The sequence below is a fragment of the Fulmarus glacialis genome, unplaced genomic scaffold (assembly GCF_000690835.1).
Source record: "Fulmarus glacialis isolate BGI_N327 unplaced genomic scaffold, ASM69083v1 scaffold268, whole genome shotgun sequence".
NCBI classification, from domain to species: Eukaryota; Metazoa; Chordata; class Aves; order Procellariiformes; family Procellariidae; genus Fulmarus; species Fulmarus glacialis.
This window is the reverse complement of record NW_009229873.1, coordinates 38023-62079: the sequence shown is the minus strand read 5'-3', so window position 1 is coordinate 62079 and position 24057 is coordinate 38023. Positions and strand designations below refer to the sequence as shown.

General features: G+C 35.4%; 1 protein-coding gene across 1 annotated transcript in view; it reads right to left on the bottom strand.

Moving 5' to 3' along the window:
• Nucleotides 1–154: 154 nt before the first annotated feature.
• LOC104081297 (catenin alpha-2) overlaps nt 155–24057 on the bottom strand; it is a gene marked incomplete at its 5' end in the record, with an annotated part of 47510 nt that continues 23607 nt past the window's right edge. The window contains 2 exons of the mRNA XM_009583987.1: nt 155–1313; nt 17575–17718. Coding sequence (XP_009582282.1) covers nt 1026–1313; nt 17575–17718 — 432 coding nt within the window. The remainder of the gene's footprint in view (nt 1314–17574; nt 17719–24057) is intronic.

The following is a 24057-nucleotide window of genomic DNA, read 5'->3' as shown; positions in this document are numbered from 1 at the left end:
TGAAAGTGTTTGTTTTTTCAACAAAAAAAAAAAAAAAAAAAAAGAAGAAAAAAAAGAAAAAAAGAAAAAAAAAGGAATCACAAGGCAAAATTAATCACTGTCTACATCAACTATGATGCAGGAGATATCTGTGCATTAAAAGAGATGAGCCATATTGAGGATTCCAAGGTTAAATGAGTTTATTGAGTTAGTGGTTACAATGGTATGTCAGATACCTGTAATCCAAGCTACACCTACATATTTGCCTCTAAATTCTCACACTGTCAGTTTCTGTGTCTCTAAACATTCCACCACCAGGTCTTCTATTACTAATATAATAATAATAATCATAATCATAATAATAATCATAATATAAAAGGCAATGTCAATCACCATATTGTGCTTCATACTCCACCATAAGGAATTCAATTGGCAAAAGTAAACCTCTGGTCATTGTAATGGGATTAATTGAAATGTGAGTAATCATAACACTACTAGAACATAAAGAACAAAATATGGTTTAAAAGAAGCATTTTTAAGATGAATTAGTTTGTATCTGTTTTAAAAATTCACATACTATAATGAAGATGACTTAAAAGTTATATCATTTAATTATTGGGCCACACATTTAAGCATATTGGCTAGTACATTTTTGCACTGGCACAGAAGCAATACAAGCTTTATGGTCTACCATTACAATTTCTTTTTTTTCACTTAATATACCTGCCAACCTAATGTTTCTTGCATGCATAAAAATTTCTGGGTTTAGAGTTGAATTTATTATTTAACCCACACGTACCCCTATAATGCAAATTCTTTGGCCAATTTAATGCTATAGTTTCGTTTAAAAAGTAAGCTTGGAGTAAGTCCATTTAACGTCAGAAGAGAATGCCTTAAATTTTGGCATTGCAGAGTTAGTTACTTCAATAGAGTCTCAGGTTGCATGCAAATTGCCACTGCTTCCCCCCACCCCATGCCAGACGCATACAAGTCGGCAGGTATGCATACAAAAAGAATATAAAACCCTCCTGGTAAAGCTTAGTGTTTTAGAATGAATCCATAGCTTTAAATTCACTTAAGGCCTGTACAGGGGAAATATGTTTCTTCTGGGACCCTCTCCTCACTCTTGTCTGATATTCTTCTGGTTTTTCTCTCTTTACTAGAGGTTTCTTCTCAGGGGCCTTCATCTTCCAAGATACAACTGGTGAGTTCACTGCAGCAGTACCATAGACCTTCTGATATTTAGTAGAAGCCACGTACGATGCTTTCACTGTAAGGACCACAGCATTCATCAGATTTTTAGCTGCCTGGATGAGAGAAGTGGCACTGTCCAGCTACAAATAGAAAAGAAAATGAAATACAGCAAGGTTAGTCCATGACTGGATCACTGGACTGTTTCCTGACTGAAGTCTGGATACTCTCAGATCTCATTAAAGATGAAATGAATCCTTTCCCTCAGGATTAATCAAGTAGCTTGTAGTAACAAGCACCAGCAACAACATGCACCAAACTGTAAAGGTAAGACTGTGGTACCTCACATTAAATTTTTTAATAATTCAGAAGAAAAGCTTATGTTGGCTGTTTTTTTGTTATTGATTCTTTTTCTATGGGTGAAGAAGTTGCCTCTTTTTTCACAAAAAAACATGACTTCTCACTTAAACATTCAAAAATTTACTTTTACATGTCAGAAACCGCAAAACAGATCAACAGGGATTTTTCCAAGTGTTCAGGTTTGTTCTAATTATTCCTATTAAGCCCAGGATAACACCCCCAATGATGTCTACAGGAACAGTGTGAGGCCAGTGCTGAGCTTGTTAGCGAATCCCATCTGAAAAGATGAAAGGAGATTTTGAAACCCCTAAAGAAATAAAAAATGAAACAGTTAACTGCAGGTTTTTGTAGCTGCTGTAATATTTGAGATACTTATGTTCATAAGGAATCTTACTTTATGATTAGCAGGCTTTTCGTACGTATACCCTTGCGTTTCTCCCGTGCATGAGTCTGCCTGAGGTTCCTGGGTCCTCTGGATGCAAGAGGCCTTAAGAACTTGTTGAATTTCAAACCATTGGGACTTCCAGTCAATAAGTTTCCATCATACACTGAAATCAAGTACATATCCCTGGCCAAATTCTTCAAAAGGATTTAAGCATATAGTGGGACTTCCAAAGCAATGTCTCAATGTTCCAAAATGCAAATTAAGCACTTACCAAATCCAACTGGACATCCTCGAATTGGTAGGTGCTAAAAATACACTCTTAAGTGCTGTAGCAACCCAGGTTACTATTTAGGATGTTCAGTTATTCCTTTCCCAAAATACTGAGAAAGTGCGATATACTTTTGTGATAAAGCTTTTCAGTTCTACCATGGAAGCTGCCTCAATTTTTTATGAGTCTTTCCCAGTTTGTAGGAACGATTTTGGATGAAATATTATTTTAACTCTTTAATTCCACCCCACTTGCTCAAGTAAGTTCTTAGCTATTTTTAATTAGTATAAAAGGCCTATCTCCCTCTAAACTTTTCCTGCTCCATATTTTGGGAGCATATGATTCCTTAACGTGAATTCTAAGCAACGTAACCAGGATAAATACTCATAAGGCAATAACAAAACCCATACTAATACTTCACCTCAAGTATTCTGAATCATTAACAGAAGAAGAGTTCAGGAGAAACCTCTTTCTGAAGTGTCAGTGACTGATATGAACAAGAACAGACATTACAGAAAGCCTGTGTCTGGAACCATGTTAATCTATAGACTTACCTATTATTTTTTATTTCCTCAGCTGTGGCCTTATACTCATTATGATTCATTAAATGCATAAACAGCTACATACAGTGAGGTGAAACACAAAAAAGCGTTTTAATGATTTTCATGTACTTGGTGCCATTCCCTGAAATGCATAGTTAATTGCCTGCCCCAGTAAATATTTTTCCTCAGGACTAATTTGTATTTTCTGTTAGTAAAAGAAACTAAGTTAAAAGATGGAAAATTACATTATATGGCAGAAACATGACTGTTCAATAGGGAGCAATGAAATATAATTCAGTATAGTGTTAGTCTATAACCACACTACTGCATGATTTATAAGGCAATCTGTATGTTTGTTGGCAAATAACAGATCATACTCTATTAAATTAGGATATTCTAATTTACTGCAGAGATCTACGATCAAGCATTATTCATTGTTAAATGATTCTTTTTGAAATACTGGTGAATTGATATTAAATATAAAGTGATACCGTCAAATAGTATTTACTTCATAATCAACGGACTGGATCAAGCCTGTATTGCACATTCCTGAATGAATTCTATTTGTTGAAGGTTTCTAATAGCCTCACATTTGCCAGCGTTTCTTTATGAAAAGATTTCTGGTAGCTGTTTTACATGGGGCATATATTAAGGAACAGAATGACTAAAGGAAGCATTTTGAAATGAGGAGGCACCTAAATTAGATGCTTAAAACTATGCAAAGGATGCAACCTACATCTTTAAACACATTAGTTATTTTATGGAGTATATTGATAAAGGTGTGCAGAAGCATGTACTTCTGCAAGATTGGATGCGGATTGCAACAATGTCTTTTAGAAAACCGCGTTACATCTTTTGATGCCATTTTAATTACCTCTAGTTTCAATCTGCTGTTATAGTAGGTAAGAGCTCCCTATTTTCACCATTATTAATCACATTTTAACATGCAGATACTTAGTCCTTGCCCTTAATATCCATTCATATTGTAAAATGCTTTCAAGTCTTGGAATCAGAAAAGAGACATAAAAACCCCATAATAGTATTAGGCTATGAGTGTTCTCCAAAATCTGCTGGTAGCCATCCCATGTACCCAATTTGGCTACCTAAGCACTTCCAGTGATTTTTCTTATTGCCTCCAGCTCCTTGCTTGTGTTATGGCTCAGTAAAGAAGAATTAAACCAAATGAACATCATTTCAATTAACATTTAGATCTTCCTACACCACTGTGTTACTTCAGTTTTAAGCTGTGCTTTGTAATCAGCAGAGCTACAGTGGCATAAAGCTGGAACGAGGCAGCAGTGAATCAAGCCCTTAGTGCGTTAATTCCTTACAAAATCTGGGCACAGAAACTTACGCACTTTTCCAAACAGATAATGTTAATAATAATAAAAAAAAAAGAATGGAAATTAACATTTCTAACCACTAGAAGGCAAACTTCACTCCCTAAAAATGGTTAGGGAATTGTGAATATAACGATAGCTTTTCATGTTAACAGCTAACAGAGCTTTTGACTTGCTACACAAAGTAATCGTGTTCTGCTACTTAGATCTCTTTACAAATACATTTGCCTCCATTTAGGAAAAAAAGCCCTCTTAAACATAAGAGATAAATTGAGGTTATTGGCCCATAAAACTCCAAGTACAGAGAATGCTTGGCAAAATTCAAAATCCATAAAGAACCTAAGAATCGCTGAACTGGAGCCGGTCACTTATACAGGTTAAAACTACCATCTACCCAGGGAAGGCATAAATCGCTCAGAAAAAAATTAAAAAAGATTTTGCTACAAGGTAACTTTGTAATTAGTGAATCCAAGGGTAGAACACTGGAGCAGCAGAGCCTATTACCTGCCAAGAAAATAATTTCAGGGTTTTTTTCCCCAAAAAATCCACAAGGCTTTGAAGAGTTTTTGATCTGCTTATAAGCTATGCTGCATTTTTCCTGCACTCTATGCAGAATTTTCCAGAATCTTGTGACAATCAAGATTTCTTGTTTCTTTTACACGTAAACTTAATCTAAGTAAAATAACCAGCAATTACAATACCAAAATAGCTGAAGAAGCGGGAGACAATAAAGGTGGAAAATTTTCTCCTTAACAGTAAAGCAAATGAAAAGAGATGTTCTCCCTGCATTATCACACCACCGTAATGGGAAGGAATTATACCACAGATTTTAGAAAGGAGAAAATCTAATTTCCAGAGATTTCTTCATATTTATAATCAGAAATATACTACAAAAAGTAAGGGAAATAGAGAAAGAAAATCTGTATTTCCAGTGAGCAAGTACATAGTATAGGTAGTTTTAGAAGAGTTGGTTGTTTAAGAATGTTCTATATCATTATTGTTGATTTTAATAAACCTTGAATAGTGGGGGAAGACATCAAAAGAGTTGTAGATAGTTCCTAGTCTGGAAATATTTGAGCAGCGCAAATAGAATGACCTATGAAATTATAGGCCAGTTCAGCTGATTTTCATTCTCAAATAAAATAATGCAATGTCCATGACAGACTCCATAAATAAAGGGAGGAAAGAAATACAGTTAACGGTAACCAAATGGTTTTGTGGGTAAAAATATTTTCAAAGTAACCTACATCATATTTTGATGTGATTAAACTTTGGATTGCTTAAAATAATGCTGTTGATATAATTAGACCTTTGAAATGTGTTTTGCTTTGTACTACATTACAGTTTGATTAAAAATGCAGCTGATACAAAATTAACAAGGCACATACAGAATGATTCCAAATTCTCTAACAGGTAAGCTTCCAAAAATATGCATACACAAAAAAATTAGTGCTAAACAGTGACTTTTTCAGTGTGCTCTTGGAGAAACCATTTGTCAGCTTTACAATATTAATATTTCTGTTTAAAAACTTGGAAAAAAGTCACTTAACTGATGAAATTTGCAGATAACATAACAATTGGGAAAGTGGTAAGTCATACAGAAGGCAAGTGATATCTAATAAGCTAGTAAAAGTCAGAAATGTAGATTTCAGTTTGGCCAACTTTATAGCAGATGATACCTACTCATAAAATAAGGAATTTTATCCTATGCAGGATCCTAGGCAATCACTCCTTGAGTATACAAAAAGGAGGACACTGATAAATAGGTTAAATTATCATATTCAGTTTATCGTGTGTCCACAGTTATAGAATACTGAGTCCTCTTCTCAATGCTGAGGAACTGGAAAGAATTTAAAGAACCTCAAGGACAAAAAACATCTTTTATGGGAAAGACTCAGTCAGCTCTGTTTTTTCCATAATAAAGCAAACGATTAAAAAATGAGTTGATCAAAATCAGCAAGTACATAGTAACAGAAAGCTGACAATATTTCAAGTTCAACAGATTAGACAAAGATATAACAGAACTTAATGGCTGAAAGGTGAACCAGGTAATTTTAGTTATTAGTTGGCTGAAAATTTTTAGCAGTGATATTAATTAATCACAAGAACTCATGAAAGGTAGAATCAGAGATAGAATCTCTAGAAATTGTGAAATCAATATTGGATGTTTTTGCTTAATATGTACACTCTAGTTTAAGCATAACTATTGGACCTTTTTAATGCACATTAATTCAAGGAGCCTGTACATCAGTTATGCAGAAAGACAGCTTAGATGATAACAATGGCCCATATTGACCTTGAAAAGTATGAATGCAAAAAATTAGTATTAGTAATTATTGATAAATAGAATTTAGTGTGGTTTACTTTATACAGATCCGGAGGAACAATTGTCATTTATTTAACATGTTGAAAAAGAACCTGTAACCCTTTTAATACTCTTGGCTAAGACTTGATTTGTATGCCTTCAGCAGGTAATTTATGCATTGCCAAGCCCCTAAGTCTATCTGTGAATTCTGGATGCATTCCCTGCTTCTCCTCCTTTTCAAAGCAAGTTCATACTTTTTGTGGACAGGTACAATCAAAAAAGTCAACTAACAGCCTCTAGAGCAACTAAAGTTACATGAAGTAATTATGAATCTGGAGGGTGAATCAGGAATACCATCTTCCCAGATTACATTCTTATGCAACAGAACATTTTCCTCTCAGCTGTGCTTAATAGTAAATCCAGTCCTACATATGTATGTAAGATATATGTAAGAAAAAGATCTTATTCATAATACTTATGTCTTACATTTCTGTGGCACATTTCATGCATAAAACATGATACTATTAGCGACAGCCAATGCAAGAATGGCTTATTTGCTATTCAGATGCACTCATCCCTATGGTAGGAGACATCTGCTATTTATCAGCACTACTACGCAATGGCTGAAGCTGTATTTCAGGCTGTCACTTGAAAATGCGCATAAGGTTTTTGCTAGATATGGGGCCATTGTGAGAAAACTATCCCATATATTTTAAATTCTATAACAAACACGATGTCATCATTTGGAATGTAATGTGGTCACAATGGTGTTAAAAAGGGATCTGTGGCTATATAAAGAAAATAGTATTATACTCCTCTTTTCCTAGTTATTTATTTTCACATCTGATTGCAATTAATTTACTCCTTTATACATGTTGAATATTTAATTCATTCTGGGAGTGGTTGTGTTTTATAGGTGGCCAATCCACTGAATAACTGTCCTCATCTGCATTTTCTCAATTACAGGTAAGAAACCTATAGGGATTACCAAGCCCATTTGGTTGTATTTAACGGAGGCTGCCATCTCTTAGGACAACAGAAAGCACACAAGTATACCAAGAACTATGGGTATCTTCTGTCTTCTACAGACCCTTGCCATTTTAAAACACACGTTTAATTTACAAGGTCAACAGGTTACCAACTGCTTTAAGCCAGTTATTGAAAAAGCATAAGCGTATAAAAATACTCCCAATACTGGCATTCCCAATAAAAGATGACAGACATAATACAGAAAATTTGTAGAGATGCATTTATACAGTTGATTTACTTATCCCAGGCTATTTTAAAAGAAAAAAGGATAAAAGACAAAATGATATCCCAATTCATTTGCTTTGAGGAGAATACTTAATATGAAACTAAAAAAAATATGTAGACATAAATATAATTACAAAATAAAATTCAGCACTGGATATCACTAAAATTGGAGGGGTTATACTTCATTCGCTAGATGAAGAGTTTGAAGAAGTAATCTGTTTATGATAAAATAAAAATACTAACACTATAAAGTTAAGGAATACCACCTAAATGACCTCAAATGTATCTAGCAGTCCTACAAAATAAATTTAATTTTTTTTTGTAGCAAGACATAAAGGCTCTTTCATTGAAACACCAGGAGCCCTCCATATCTTTTGTTTCTCAGTCAGAATCCGAAATAGTAAGCCATGCACCGACTCAGAAATGTTCAGCTAGCAGAGACTGTACTTAAATTTCATAGTGGGTGCCAGAAAGCTTACAAATATTTCTTTTTTTGAGGGAAAAAAAAATATTTTTGCCTTCTCAGTTGAGAGACTGAAACATGAGCTTCCATGTCATGATCATTTGCCTATTTATTCGTCTTATCTTTGATATCATGATCAGCTGCCTATCTACTCCTCTTATCTTTGCTTTGTCCTCTGTTCTCCCCTCATCAATAGCTACAAGCAGATGGATCTTTAACAAGAAGCCTTGCAAAAAGCCTCACTCACAGTTTATAGTCTGAAGGATACTGAATCCAGTTTTCTCTGGCCCAAAAGCATAGTACACCACTAGGCATCTCCAACTCCCCTGTCCAGACAGCCCTAATAAGTTATGTATGCACTGAAATTGCTTACTGCGTCATCTAGTAACGTAGTGAAGCACCCAATTGTAAATCCTGCCAAAGTTTAGATTTTTGTTAAGTGTGGTAGGCTGCTAAGAGCAGTTCTAACATACTAGTGTGCATGTTCTGAAGCAAAACACACACATGGGGAATATTAATGTTGGAAATGCAGATGCTTTATGAGGCTGGAGTTTGAGGATCACAGCCCAGGGATGAGATAGTAGTATGAGTTTTAGGCAGGACTCAGACACTTATTTTCTTTTACTTTAGTCCACCTAGTTTTACATACAATTTCTTGTACTTGTGGAAATCACTAAATGCCCTTCTGATTTATACGTTATCAAAATGTTATTTTTATATCAATGGCTGATCTTCCATCTTGTCAGTGTTTGTCCTTCTAATGAGCTAGCATGAAAGCTCATATTTTAACAACTGAAATGGTGAAATGAAAAATAAGACAATTGGAAACAACTAAAAGTTAATGTTATCCAATTCTTTTTGTGAAATATAATTATTACTGACTTCTCTCCAGCCTGGCAGGTCCCAAAGGTGAAAAATATATTTTGGAATTTTTGATAGATATTAAAGTTTTTCTATCATCAACTGTATTTACAGTCATTAAATTATTTATCCAATATGACATTACTGCTATAACACAAAATTTACAATTTTTCTTGTAGCTAGCAAACATAATGTAGGTTATTTCCTCAATATTTAATATTTAATTAATATATTGTTGCATTCTTTTCAGAATTTAATCGGGGAAAATATTTTGACCCGTAATGAAAAATTTCTCAGAATCAGTTCTTTTTCTTCTGCTCATTATCTGCCACTGCACAGCAGGAAAAAGATGCCAAAACAGTACTATTCATATCATATACCAGAAACACTGGAAGGAAAGCAATTCTATGTAGCACTGAATTTGTTAAATAAGCTTGCTTTATCAGTCATTTTCACGCTACAATACTGCCTCAAAACTTTCAGTCTGCTACTGAATTAGGATATTTGACATCAGTTGGAATGCCCAAACATCTGGAACAATTCCACAGACCAAGGAAGAAATCCTCAGTCAATGAAGTCAAAGGAGTTTTGTAGATGGGAAGAGGATTTCTCCCCACTAATTTGCCAGCACTATGGTTGTGTATACTACATGTTTTCTTTGCTAAGGTTGAATGTAGAGGAAGAAACTCTTTCTACATCAACCTACAATTGACAAACATGGGAATGAGTCTTCTGCCATGATGGCTCAAAGTTTTCTTCTAAATCTGTCTCATTCTGCATAGAACTAGTGCCTGGAGGATGATGCCTACGATGGAACATCATGGACAAAAAATATGATTCTCTAATCACAGTTACCATCAGGCAATCACAGTTGCATTATTAATTGTAGCAAAATTAGTACAACCATGTTTACCACTTTAAAATCATTCTGTCCCATGAAATGGTTTGATCTGAATTCTTGGATGATTAACAGGAAACAGACTTTCGTATGACTGATTTGAAGATAGGCTCCTACCTAATCTTCAAGAAGAAGATAAAATGTCTGCAACAAAGGTGAAGTCTGAACTATATTTGACAGGATAGGCTAACTCAAACTATAACTAATATTTTGTGATATTGCCAGGAGGCTTACTGAAGAAAATTAGAGTAAGAAGTCTGTGGAAGCTCAGTATCAGTCCCAATAAAAACGTCATTAATACAAAGCTTTATGTAAGTGGTCTGTGTATTGCCAGGATTGTATACACCGTTTTACACAGGGATTCATATGCCAGAAGTCTACACAAGACACGACATTGTCTGATGTTCAGAAGCATAGAAAAGCTCAGAGAGGACTCTGTCAAAAGCACCTCAATACAAACTTCCACTTTCATATCCAATTGCAGTTAAATCTGAAAGAGGAAATACAGGATATCTAACCAGTCTGTGCTACTGATCTCCCCCCTCCTGACTTGAATTCTGACTTCTATGCAATCTGAAGAGAGATACCATTTTTAAAAGCACAAAATAATTTAGTGCTCTTTCAAATTGAGTTTTGGAAGCAAACCTTTGTTCTTTATCTAGAGAACAGGTATAATAATAAGGAAAGCACGTCTTTCTTACAGTCTTACCTGAAGGGAGTCCAAATCATGTCTGGTTGGCTGGAAATTGTACTCTCAGTGATAAAATGCAGGAGACTTTGGACAAAAAAAATCAATAAAGCATAGAAACACTATATTCTTTACATAAGAATGTGTTATCTCCTGCTATTCCTCCTGATTTTGTCACAATGAAAACAAAAAGAAAAACAGCATAATGCAGGATTTCAGACTGCAATGCTGAGAAATGTGATATTTTCCCAACTTCCTTTTTAATTTGTAAAAGTGTCAGAACGGTATCTGTATGTGAGTTATCTCCATGTCTTCAATTGTGAGGATCTGTCACATTTCGAGACAAATTTGCTCCTTCAGCTAGCTTCGGATCTCTAAAATTACGCTTGCCCAGGGCAGCACAGAGACACTTTGAAGATAGCTGCTCTACAGACATAGCTGGCTTTTCTCAGGAAAGGGCTTGGAAACAATGCATCAAACAGAATCAAACTTAATAAAACAAAATCCTCTTGTAGAATGGAAGATAGTACCAGGACAATTGTTCCTTGCTTCCTAATGTTTGCCTGCTGTTGTTCATGTACATTTTATGTCTCATGGAAGCAGATAAAGGGCTTGATCATTCAAGATATTGATCACTTCTGAGGTGCTAAAAGGCTTTTACTTCCTTAGAGTTGAGGGTCCTTGCAGTATAGCTCAACTCAATCAGTGGAAACATTCCTTTCTCTGATTCTCTGCGCACTTTTCAGGACTTTACAACAGTATGCAATGAAAAAAAGAAAAAAAATTGAATCTCCACAGTAGTCTTCAAGGGAGAGCCTCATTTCAGCTTTTCAGAAAAGTCCCAGCACTGACAGAGCTAGCTTAATAATATATGGCAAATAATTTCTAAAGGAAATTCTAACATTTTATTCCAAATACAATATTCACAATTAACTGTTCTATTTGTTTGACCAACTCAATCAATAGTTAAATAACATTCAGTAAATGTTCTTCACAAGAAGGTTTTTTCCCTGGTCAATTACTGAATATACAATTTGTGAATACATTTGTTCATTATAGTTTTAACTTTAGCTAACATTAATGTTATTAAAAACCAGCAAAACAGGTAAGAATTACTGGAGACTACAAACAAATGAAACCAGAACAAAACAGAAACAATTGTAAAGGCTGTTGCAGTTCACAAGGAAAGAACAAGCAAAGATGACAGCAAATTAAGAATAAACTGGAATGAGTAAAATCTTGCTCTGAAATGTAAAGGTTTGTTTTTATTACTCACATTTATTATGCAAATATTCAAATTATATTATGCAAATATAATCATAGAATATTTTAGGATGAAAAGAACCTTTTGAGGTCATCTAGTCCAATGCCCTGTTCAAAACAAATTGAATTAGATGAGGCTGTTCAGGATTTTGCTCAAATTTGGAGTATCTCAAAGGATGGATAGTCTCCCACATCTCTGGACTAGAGACCTCCACCCTGCACTTGAATTTGACTACCCTCAAGGTAAAACTTTTTTCTTTATATCTAATTGGAATTTCCCATGTTTAAATTTGTGTTTGTTGCCTTTTTTCCTGTCACTCTGCACCTCTGACAAGTCTGGATCTGGCTCTTCTAGGTCCTCCTGTTAGGTAGCTGTAGACAACAATATCTCCCATTATCCTTCTCTTCTATATACATGCAAATGTATCTAAAAGAGCAGCATAGGTGATGTTGGTGATCTCATTTTCACTGTTACAAGAGCAAGTGTTTTATCCAAAGGGAAAAACTGAGTAACTGTAGAAGGGAGGAAAAAATATCACCAATTATTACAAATATTTAATAGCTCACTCAAGTTGGTTAAGTCCTATACTACTCTCTTCAGAAAATATTCGTGTTAGGAAATCCTGATTTACTTGGTCTCTGTTTTCTTTTGAGATTCAGCACTTTAGATAGCATTTTCCCTGAACAACAAAAGCAGAAGTACTTATAGCCTCAATGATTCACAAAACCCAAATGGTTTCTGTGCTTTTCACCTCAGGACAATCTTCCCTAACACAAACACAAATTAATTCAACCACATCTCCAAATCTTCCCTCTAATCCAGAATTTATGTAAAGGAGATGAAGGTATAAATTCAGCTGTTATTTAGAAGAATGGTGAAATGAAAAAGTGTTTGCACTGGCTCTTTTCTTAGAAAACTCTTACCTAACTTAAATATTGTACATTAGTCATGATTATCTATGGACTTGTCTGCACTTACTTGGCATTAGAAAAATTGTGACTGAATGTCTTTTAATATTAGTCAGGATCCAAGAGCTGTTCATAGCTGGTGGCACTAGAACCCCCAGAAGCATTTTTTTCAGATGTCTGTAATTGAACAATTTCACTAAGAATGTAAGCAAGAAAAATAGGGCTACTCATAAAAACCGTTGAGATGATGTGTTCATGACGTAGGCAAGGTTTTAAAAGTTTCCATCTCTATAAATGAAGTCTTATCCTGCACTCATCCTACCTAACTCCAGGTGCTGGACCAAGGCATTCCAGACTCCTTCTGTGCTTGGTGGAGAAGACCAGGAACCATGGAGCACTTGAGATCTTTCACGGGTTCATTTTCTATGGAGGTGGGCCAGAGATCCTAGATTGCATTAGAATCCTAAAGACAGTACAGTGAATCTGGGCATAGATGTTCAACATCTGTAAAAAATTGCCCTTGGATTTGACCCAGTAGTCCAAGAATTCAGTCAAACTTAATGAATATTTTTGAGATTGTTTTCCAAAAGTGTCAAGTGGGGGAAAACCACATCTTACAAAACATATCAATCCCTCCAGCCTACAGAAACTAATGAGATTGAGACTCCAAGAGCGCTACTTTATATAGATAAATGCGCCTTACAAAACAATTTAAATATTTCTGTTCAGAAATAATTGGGCAGTTTCCTTTCTCCAGCAGCGAAGTTCACAGAAAGTTTACATCACTTACATATGAATATATACCCTCAAAAGACCCCCAAGGCTAAACCCCCTGACTCTGTGCCTGTCTGAATACATGGTTCAATTCACCTGCCCATGCCTCTGACATTTTTTTAAGATGTTACTAATCTAACTGGTTGTCAGCGTCTACCTGAAACAACAATATCTGCTCTCTAGAAATGGCTATTGATCTCCGCTAATTATAAAGGAAGCCTGGAGTAAGCATCGCAGATGCAGACGTTTACACTTGGCTAGATGAATCACTCTCCGCATAGCAAGGTAATAGTAAAAAACTCTTCATAATTCAAACAAAATCTTTCTGAATAATAAACCACCCAGTTTTCATTACACCATAGACCTACTCTCATCTTTTGCACAACTTGAGTGGGGTAGCATCCCCCTGTTATTGCAAGATTTCTTTCCAACTCTATAATTTTCAAACTGTACTGCTTAATTACAGTGAACACTTTCTCCTGGTTTTTTTTTAATTTATTTTTATTTTTATTTAGCCATCCAGAGTGGAAATTGGCATATAGAATGGAAGACAGAGAAACACTGGTCTTGAAAATTATCTGAGTCTTGGAGAAGGACGCAGTGTTTGAAACTCGTCATGATTTTACAGACCTTTTCTGCCTTGAGTGTGGCTCAGAATTCTCATTCGCAGAAGGGAAATAATGACAATATTTGCTTCTGTTTTCAGTTTTACTAGGGTACATCATTGTGTTTGCTTTGAGACACTCAGATGGGATTGATAAAAATCCAAAGGATTATGATTGATCAGAATCATGTTTAATGTCTTTGAGACGCAACTGTCCCAGAAACAGAAGTGTCTGGGGTGCTAAGGCAGTCCTAGTTTCCTCCAACCACTACACTCAGTCCAAGTGCTATCGAGCATTTTTGTTGACAACTGAAATGAGCTGAGGTTGAAGTTTAAAAGGATTGCAATTTAAATCAACACGAAGAGTCCTCTAGAATGCTGTGCGCTATCATTGTAACTTCTTTTGCTTAAACAAGATTAAATCAAAAGAAATTAATTTTGAGTCAATGGTGTTATACCAGCCTAAAACTGCAGTAAGAGAGGGCAGGGTGATGAGCATCTATCTGCCAGCTGACACAGTTTGCGAACAGATGGTGCATTTCACAGCTCTCCCTCACTTCTCATAGAAAAAGAAGAAGGTAAGAACCCACTCACAAAGTTTTAATTCAACTTGTAAGAGAAATCAGCCTGGTAAATACAGAAAATGTGGGAATTTTACATAGCTATCTTAATCATACTGAAAAAATGTTTGATCCCTATAGATGATCTCACATCATTAAAGTATTGCTCACACCTTGCCAGCATGACTGAGGAACAAATCTGTAATTTAAATGCTGACCTGCTTAAATATATATATATAAATATACTAGTTACTGGTTTTACTTTGAGTCAGTAATACACAATGTGCTTGCAAATGTAAAACAACACAATTTTTAAGAATGCCTTATTGTAAAGTAAATTTCAGTTTGCAAGACACTTATGAAGATTTAACTCATTTAAATTAGCATATATTGGAATAAGTTGCTCAGATATTTGCTTTCAAAAGTTTTCATATTACACGCTAAATAAAATCAGTTGAAATCTAGGCCTTATTATATTTTAATTTATGTACATGTAAATAACATACAGTTAAAACAAACATCGCAATTGACTGAATACACATTCAGCCAAAGCTGTAAAATACAGGAATCTGTGCACTTTAGATGTTTTAATTTTTTTTTAATCATAGCTGCCAGTAAAATAATTTAACAGGGGAATTAGCTCAGTAAATGTAAAATTAGGCGATTTATTCTCCCAGTGTTAGGTTACTCAGGCAAACCCACATCCTGGGGTTGCATGGACAAACATTTATTAGATTTGGCACAGGCAGATTCCAGGTTAATTATCACAACAGTTTATGTAATTTTGAATATCATTCCCTCTACAAACTCCCTCCTATACATAAGTCAGTCAACTGCTGATTTGCTCATCTTACAAGATAAATTTAGAGAGCAAATTTCTCTGAAGTAATCCAATGACATCTTTGTTCCATAATATCCCCTCAGTACTGATCAGTATCTGTAATTCACCTTAATTACTGAATGATACCAATTATGATTTCCTGTTCCTGATCCTTACATCACTTTTAAAAAGAATTTCCCTCTCTGTGCTATTAAAATGCTTTCGTATCATTGAAGTGAGATTAGGAGTGTTGTACAGTTGGTCGTTATGTTTTACCTATTCTGTGCAAATATTAAAGTCTCCTGCATTATGCAAGAATAATTATGCGCAAAAACAATTTTGTAAACTCATCAGCAAAGGATGTGCTTAGGATCTAAATTAAATTTTACCTTAAAGCATTTGCCTCTGAAAAGAACAAACCTCAAACCATCTTTAACAACAGCAATTCCTATAAAGTTTTCCCAATGAAACATTAGAGATTGACTAACCCTTTCCTACTTAAAAGATTAGTTTGCTAGGGAAGCTAAATTTGCTAGACAAGTTCTTGGCTTTGCAAAGGAAGATTTGGACACTTCAATGTTTGGTTCACTAAAGGAATAAGCAGTAGTAATAAAACTCCTTGCACACATTATTCAAAGCTAGAAAAGCTACCACCTGTCACAGGGAGCCAATTTTTATATTCTTTGTCCTTATTTTTCTCTCTGACAGGAAGGGAAACAGTCATTAGTGAAAGTTTTGGTAGCTTTGAAAACAAGACTTTCATCCTCCCAGAATTTCATTCAGATCTCCTATGCATTGACACAAAGAGCATCACTGAGTCATCAGGGAGGAATATCTATCCATCACTACTGACGAATCCCCAATACACGCCAGAGACCAGAAGATGGAAGGCTCTGCATCCTATACCCAATTTCTCAAAGCCAACCAGTCACCTGAAAATAGAAGTACTTCATCAATCAGACTATGGACCACCTCTGCTGAAAAGGCTGTGATTGCACTCTCTTTGCTTTTGATTTATAGAGTATGCATTGCTGCCTTTTAGTGCCTTTCACTGAGATATGACAAGACCCCACGCGGAGCTGGTAAAGAGCTTTAAATGAACACCAACAGCAAGATTTGCAGTATCCATAGGGGTCAATATCTTCATATGATCCTTCTTCTGCCCTTTAGTATAAGAGCTCTGACATCTCGACTGCTTTAATAGATACCCAAGAGGCAGAACAAGAAAGGAAAATCTTCGTAGTCCATCTTGTCTTTTTTAAAATGCTGAGGGATATTAAAACAGTGAAGCAGTAATACCTGGGGTTGAGGGAAATAGGTAACAAGAAAGTGCTTTAAAGTAAAATAGTAATGTATAGGTAGTGACACAAGAAAAACACCAAGAAATTCAGTTAGCAATATCCCTGCCCATCTCAAGTCCTTACCACAGAAAAAATCAAAGGCTTTGATTTATAATTTCAAAGGTTAAATCTCAGTTACATCTCCTGGGATTTGATTTCCTGCTTAATTTCACAACTCCCACAATTTACTTTTGAATTTTATTTCACCTATAAAATTGGTCTTATAATTGGCCTATTGTCAATACATAGCTTCATAAACATTCTGGATAAAGCAAATAAAAACAGTAACAAAGAATATAGAAAATAAAACCTCCGTCCTGTATAAACAAGCATTATCCACAGTTAACAATGATAAATATATAAATAACACCATCTATCTTTAATCACAAAGTACTTTAGAAAAATGATGGCCCAGCACTACTGTAATTAAATTAATGGAAGTTTAGCAATTGGGTTCAAGGGGACCAGAGTCTGCCCTTTCAAAATGCAAGATAAACATCGAAAGACCAGTTTAACCACCAGAAAACGGACCATCTCTGCAAAGAAACGTGATCATTGCTTTACAGATGACATTAACTCTAGGACTTCAGAACAGGAAGGAAATGACTTTTCGCAGCTGATTAAGACAACACATGCAATTCATTCTGTGAGTCCTATGGTTAATTAAAAAAAAAGCTAACAAAAAAAATCCCCCATTCTCATGTCTTTTCCCTCCACCCCCAGATCTAGAAAGCGAGTTAAAGATATAGATGAGACAGGAGGTTACTCACCGTCGAGGAGTCACTGCTTCCGGTCTCAAGCGTAGCTCCCTCAGCACAGGTGGGTGGGTGGGTAGAAAGTTGACTAGCCCTGCCCCCATCTATGACATCACACTCTACCTCATAAAAGGTAGTGAAAGTGCTCTGAACTCCAGTCTGATTTCCGAGAGATACAGAAAAGAGATAGTGAGAGAGAGAGCAAGAGAAATATTGTGCCGTAGCGTAGAGGTGAGAAGAGAGGAAAACGTGTGCTGAAGGAGCTATGCTTGGTCAAGGAAACAGGGACTCTTCCACGATGAGTAACCCCGCTGTCTGGTGGTTCCTCTCACTTGCTCCCATAGCACAGGTTAAGCATGCAAGCCCTAAAGGGTTTGCTGATTAGGAAAGGGGATAAATTTTGGCGCCTTTTGATGAAAACCAGAAAGGATAGAAAGCCCTATCCCCATTAAAATCTGATTGACATCAGATAGGGCATGAATTTGGTTGATAGACTTCTGAGTAGCATTACTTTGTGTATGGTTTTGAACAGTCGAACTGCATAAAAACATAAACACTGATGCAAGCAGCTGAAATTCCAGCGACTGCAACCGGAATTACACTTGTGTCCACCAGTGCTGAATAAACATTACACAATCCAGCCCTCTGGGCTGACCCTTGAATAGAGTAAGCCAGAGGGTAGGCCACCTACACCACTGTATGAGGGAGGTCAGGAAAGAATTGTTTTTCTCGCATTGAAAATGAGAACTGACAAACTGTGCTGAAAGAACAAGTGAGGGAAGTATAAAAATTCTGGGCATACATTTATTTACAGAGCACACTTTAAAGTTCCAGAAAAATATCAACAAAATTGCAAAGAGGTGATGCTTTTAAAGACTGTACATTTTTAGACAATGACAACCTTACAGGCTGAAGCACATTTTTTCAAAAAACTTCCTAAGAACTGAAACTTGGAGGGCTTAAAATGGGATATTCATTCTAATTTATTGTAAATGGAATTTTTATCATCCAAATACTGAAAAAGCAGGTTCGAGAGTAAACATAATTGCTTATATTATCCACTGGGATTTTCTTAATAACCTAGCTGTGTACTAAAATTGAAAAAAATAGTATATGCTGCTAAACCTAACTCCATTAAATAAAACTGCTCAGAGAATGGGGGACTATTCAGCACCAGTAAAGAGTGCTAACATAAGATCCTGCCTTTTGGAAGATGAAAAATGAATGCTTCTTAAATTTCTTTTGAGAGTATGTATTATAAGCACACAGAGTTAATATTGACATTTTCCCTTAGGCTTTTTGTTGCTACAAGGATCATGTAAATTGTAATCTAATCATGATTATTTTTTCAGTCTTAGTAATAATTAATGTGTATTCCCTGCTCTGTTTGTGTGCTCTTTGTTTTTCTCTCCTCTCCTTCTATTGAAAAAAGAAGGTGTGTGACTAATGTCTAGTACCAGTCACTTCACCTTACAACAGAAGTCAAGTATTTTTCTTTTTAACCTTCAAAACTTTTATCATAATCTAATCCTGCAGTATCTGCAGATGCTACTTTAAACCAGTATACTTGTGGATTTAATGGGCTAGTCCAGTTGACTAAATGAAGAGCTATTGTGACTGTTAGAGATGATATATAACTTCAGGAACACAATGCAAAACTAGGCTGCTTCTGAGTAATGGAGAGTGACGATAGTGCTGTGAATTTCAGTTCATAATTGAATTAAACATATGTCTGTCTGATTTCTCATTACATCATCTCGATTTCAAGCTATTTGCATGTACGAAGGTAGAGTGGAGGAAAAACACCTCTGGTAGCCTATATTGCACCTACTCCTTATTAACATGTATGTCTACTAATCTGCCAAAGAGAAAGGAAAAATTGAACTTTTAAAGGCTTTTATGGTAAAAAGTACCAAGTAGAATTCAGTTAATTCATAGCTTGGGTAACCTCTGAACTATTGCACCACAGTTGTTTTTGCCAAATGAAGTAGGAATATATTTCGAACTCCTGTGATCACCAGATCTTATGAAGCCTAAGCAAGCTTGTTCATTCTGATAAAGAGAAGGATGTTCAGAGGATATAACCTTAAATATGAGAAATATCACACTTGTAGTAGCAGTTCTAAGATCTCCTAAAATGAAATAAATAATCATTTATTGGAATAGGAACATATGGAAGTAGCACAACTAAATTCCGGAAGGCTGAGTATGGCCAAGAACATTCCCCAGTAACAACACAAGATGAAAAATATGGTTCATTCCATCATGACAACGTGATATAAACAGTTCAATAGATTAGGTAGCAGATAATACTCCAGATGGTATTTTGGGGCTAGCACTGCTCAAATCTGAAATCTTGCTTTGACCTACAGTATGATATCTGTAGTCGATAAAGAAAAAATTAAGGGAAGAGCAAAAAAGTTAAGACTGATTTGTCAACATACACTAGAACACATTACTCGCCTGAAGAGTGGATAAAAGCAGAGAAAGAATATGCCTAACTGAAAACATTTAAAAAATGTCTATACATTCAAGAAAGGAGAGAAATCTTCCAAGTGTTCCAAGGAATATAACTAAGATTAATTCAATGAATGCATGGAAATGCAAAGAGACAGTAAATAAAGTCTATAATACTATCAAATACTTTCTTAAGGGACATAAACTTAGCATAAGAAAACTACGTGAACACAGATCAAGACATTGATTTAATCACTTGCACCCAGGCACTAGAAATCAAATTTAAAAAAGGGTCCATGTTCAGTTTGATATCAAAGATCTGTCGGTAAAAAACACCAAAGTGCTTTCTTGCTTAAAAAGATGGACAGATGATGGGGAATGGGCAAGCACCACTAAGGTACCAGTGGCTGCTGCCTATAAAGTTTGAGTACAGCAAGACTGTGAAAAGCTGAGGAGTACCAACCGCGCAGAAACATTATATGTACTACTGGTATACCTACAGAAGGTAAAAATGGATATATTTTGAGAAATTGAAACAACAGCTTGAAAAGGCCATGTAAAAATGCCAAGCTGACACATATCATAAAAGTTTGAGACCTTAACACAGACATGCCTCTGACCCAAAGTTGTTCTATTGCTGTAGTGGATCAGCTTGATGGATGAATGGAAAAATCTTTTTTGTTTGTTATCTGTCATAGCTAAGGAATGATGAAACATGTAACATCCCTTCTGAGACTGAGTAAAGCTGTATCTTCTCTAATTTTTTGATAATGGGAACGTTGAATCTAGTTGCAGGTATAAAAAAGTATGAAAATGTTCTGCAGTCTTTTGGATTGGATATTGATGCTCTAATCCAGTTTTATAGAGTTCTAATTTAGTCTTTGATGAGATTTAGGACAAATTACTTTTACGTTTCATCTCATTTTCTAGTGATACTATTACCTACCTGGTAACCTAGTTCACAAGGTATTTTGATGATGTGTTAGTCAAAATTAGAAAGAATTGATGTTAAAAGAAAGCATTTGAGAATTTCTAATAGTAAGAGGTTAGGACTGATTTTTCTGATACTGAATAGTTTTCTACTTCAACTGCATACCAATGTCTTAAATACATTATACAAAACAAACCATTTTTGTTGATGCAGCTGCTTATCAGTTACGTAAGATTAATGATGTGGTGTAAGAATAGAAATATTTTTCCTTTGCTCCTATAAGGTTCATAAATAATAATAGTAACAGTAATAATAATATGTTCCAAGTGTGGAAGAAAATATTTCATAGGTTAAAGATATAAGGCAACTTTTAACCTTCCTCACTCAGTTTGATCTCTTCCTAAAGGCTATTATGACCTCCTACATTTAAGGGAAATACATTCCTATTGTGAGTTTTATTAAATACTTTGTTGTAAGCTGTTTTGTTTGGTATTTGCAATTGAACCTGCTAAAGCTGGGAAAACCTGTAATGTTTTCCCTTGAGGGTATGTCTTCTTGTCTGCGAGTGTTTCTATGTGTGTGTTACTCATCTGCAACTCAGGTTGTCAAGAACTATAATTAAAGTGAAAGAAATGAATGAGTCTGAACTGAAGTTGTTATTCTTTTGGTATCTGCAAAAGCAACATCTGATAGTACATTTAGAATTGAGATTAAGTCTCACCACTATCCAAATCAGGAAGTTAAATAATTGCAAGAGCTAAAAGATGTACTTCTGTATAAGAAACACAGTCCAAAATCTCCTTTTGTGTGTTTAATCTGTCATTATGTAAATTCAGTTCTCCATAAGTCCATGTGCAAGAAACAAACCTAATTTTTATTTAAAGCCTCAGGATGTACCTGAGAATGCCCCAGGAAAAAGAATTCCTATTTAATACAAAATGGTGAAGCTTGGTCCCAAACCACCTCCTAAAAAGGCAGGAAAAGAAGTGAACATGAGACAGCACTGAAGTCCTCTCTTTCTTTACAGTAATTTTGATAGGAATAGTCCTTTAGGACCATACCTTAGGGTATGTTAGAACGATCTCTAGGCCTTGCTAATTATTGCAAGCCTGGTGCAGTTTGTATATCAGAAAGCCACAATATTCCCATTTTCTTCCCATCTCATTCAGAATGGCCTGGAATAGGAAAACAAGCTGGACTGAAGCTGTAACTGTTGTAGCAGGTGAGCTTTGGATTTTAGAGCGGTTACTATTTTTAAAACAAATGCAGTATGTAATGAAGCATATACGTTAATATTTCCTTCAATTCTCTAATCTTTTTCTATGATCATATTTGTTTCAAGCCTCAATCTTGAATCCGTAACACTTTGCTGCGTTCTCATGGAATTAAATGGCTTACATTATTTGGTATCAGAAATGCTTTTCTTTGCAGAAAACTCTTCTAATGAGAAATTTCAATAAATGTAATCTTCAGAAATTCATGAATATTTGTCACCTGATAAAGCATAAGAGCATGTTCCCTGTAGCCAAAATGCTTCTTAATAAGGATAAAAGTCTGACCTGTCTAAATTTCAATCTACTAAATGTAGACATATAGATGGTGTGTGTACTTCTTGTCTCCATGAATATACTCTAATGAAGACAAGTGCAGTTTGATTTTGCTTTGCAAATGAAATTCTAGATAACATCTTTCCATTTATGCAGGATATATATATGTTTAATATTTATGTGTATGTGTGTTCACATGTGCATTTATATACAATGAGATATTTTCTTAGTCCTGAAAATAGCCTTATATCAAAACACTGTAGCTTCAAAAGAACTGAGATTATTTCATAAAAAATAGTTTCTTGCTGAATTTTTCAGTTATGTCTTAAGCTTCATTCATCTACTCTTCCTTATGTAATGTAAACTCTGCCCACCACCAATCCACCTTCACTCAGCTGCTTTGAAGAAGTAACCATAACACTAATAAAAATAAATCAACCTTTCCAAAGTCTTCTGCGCTATTCTCTATGTGGCTCTTACTTATGATCCCCCAGATGACCAAAGCTCGGGGTATATACTATTGTCCAACCCAGCAACAGTTATAAAGGCAAAACCATGTGAACTCACAGACGTAGAAATAAGACCCTATGGGATCTTTCACTTAGCTGAATCAAAACACTGTACAAATGTCACTTGAAAGAGACCTCTGGAGGTCTCTTGTACAACTTTTGGCTTGAAATGAGTTGACTATCAATGTTAGATCTGCCCAGCTGCAGCATTGTCTACCTGGGGCTTGAATCCCTGCAAGGGTGCTAATTGCTTAAACTCTCTGGGCTCCTGGTTCGCAGTACCTTTGCTGGGAAGCAATAGGTAAGCTTCACCTAATGAACTAAATCTTTATTCCTGTAATGTATTTGGAAGAGGTATTGTAAATGGCTTTAAAGCCACTGTAGATACATCTATTTATGTCTTTTTTTTTCTATTCGTCTTTGAGCTGTTTCATTAGATAATTCGGAATTCTTCACTGTTTTAACTTTCAGAAAGCCCTAAGACAGTGTTTCCATAAAATACATCATATATAATGAATATATGACCATGAGGGATTGTATCAGCACTCATTTTGATTAACCTGCGTAACTCAATGATGTCTTTATCCTTTAGGAGTACTAAATTGACTCAATGTTAGGATGATAAATTTTTTGTTACCACATCACCAGGTGGTCCCTTTCTTGCACAGTGTATTGAAGGAGACAGCCTGTGCCAGTAGGAGTTGCAGAGTCCTCTATTAGTCGCAAATAGAAAAGCTCAAACAATTTGTTCCACATAAAGGCTTATAAAAACCTGTATATTTATAAGTATCACGTGCTTCATATAGCCATATATTTTGGAACAGTACACTTACTATGGCTTTATTTCACCTTTTCATATGTCAATGTGTCTGCATACATTCAAACACATATGCAGAGGTTACTTAAATATATCTCCATCCCAAAAGGCACAGCTGAAACATCTCCCTGTATTTTTCATTTCTTTCAAAGCAGATGACATGAACTAGTTGAATACACAATGTAAATCAAGGTCTCTCACTTTCCCCACCTAGCCCCAGCCTTTGTGTCCTGGAAG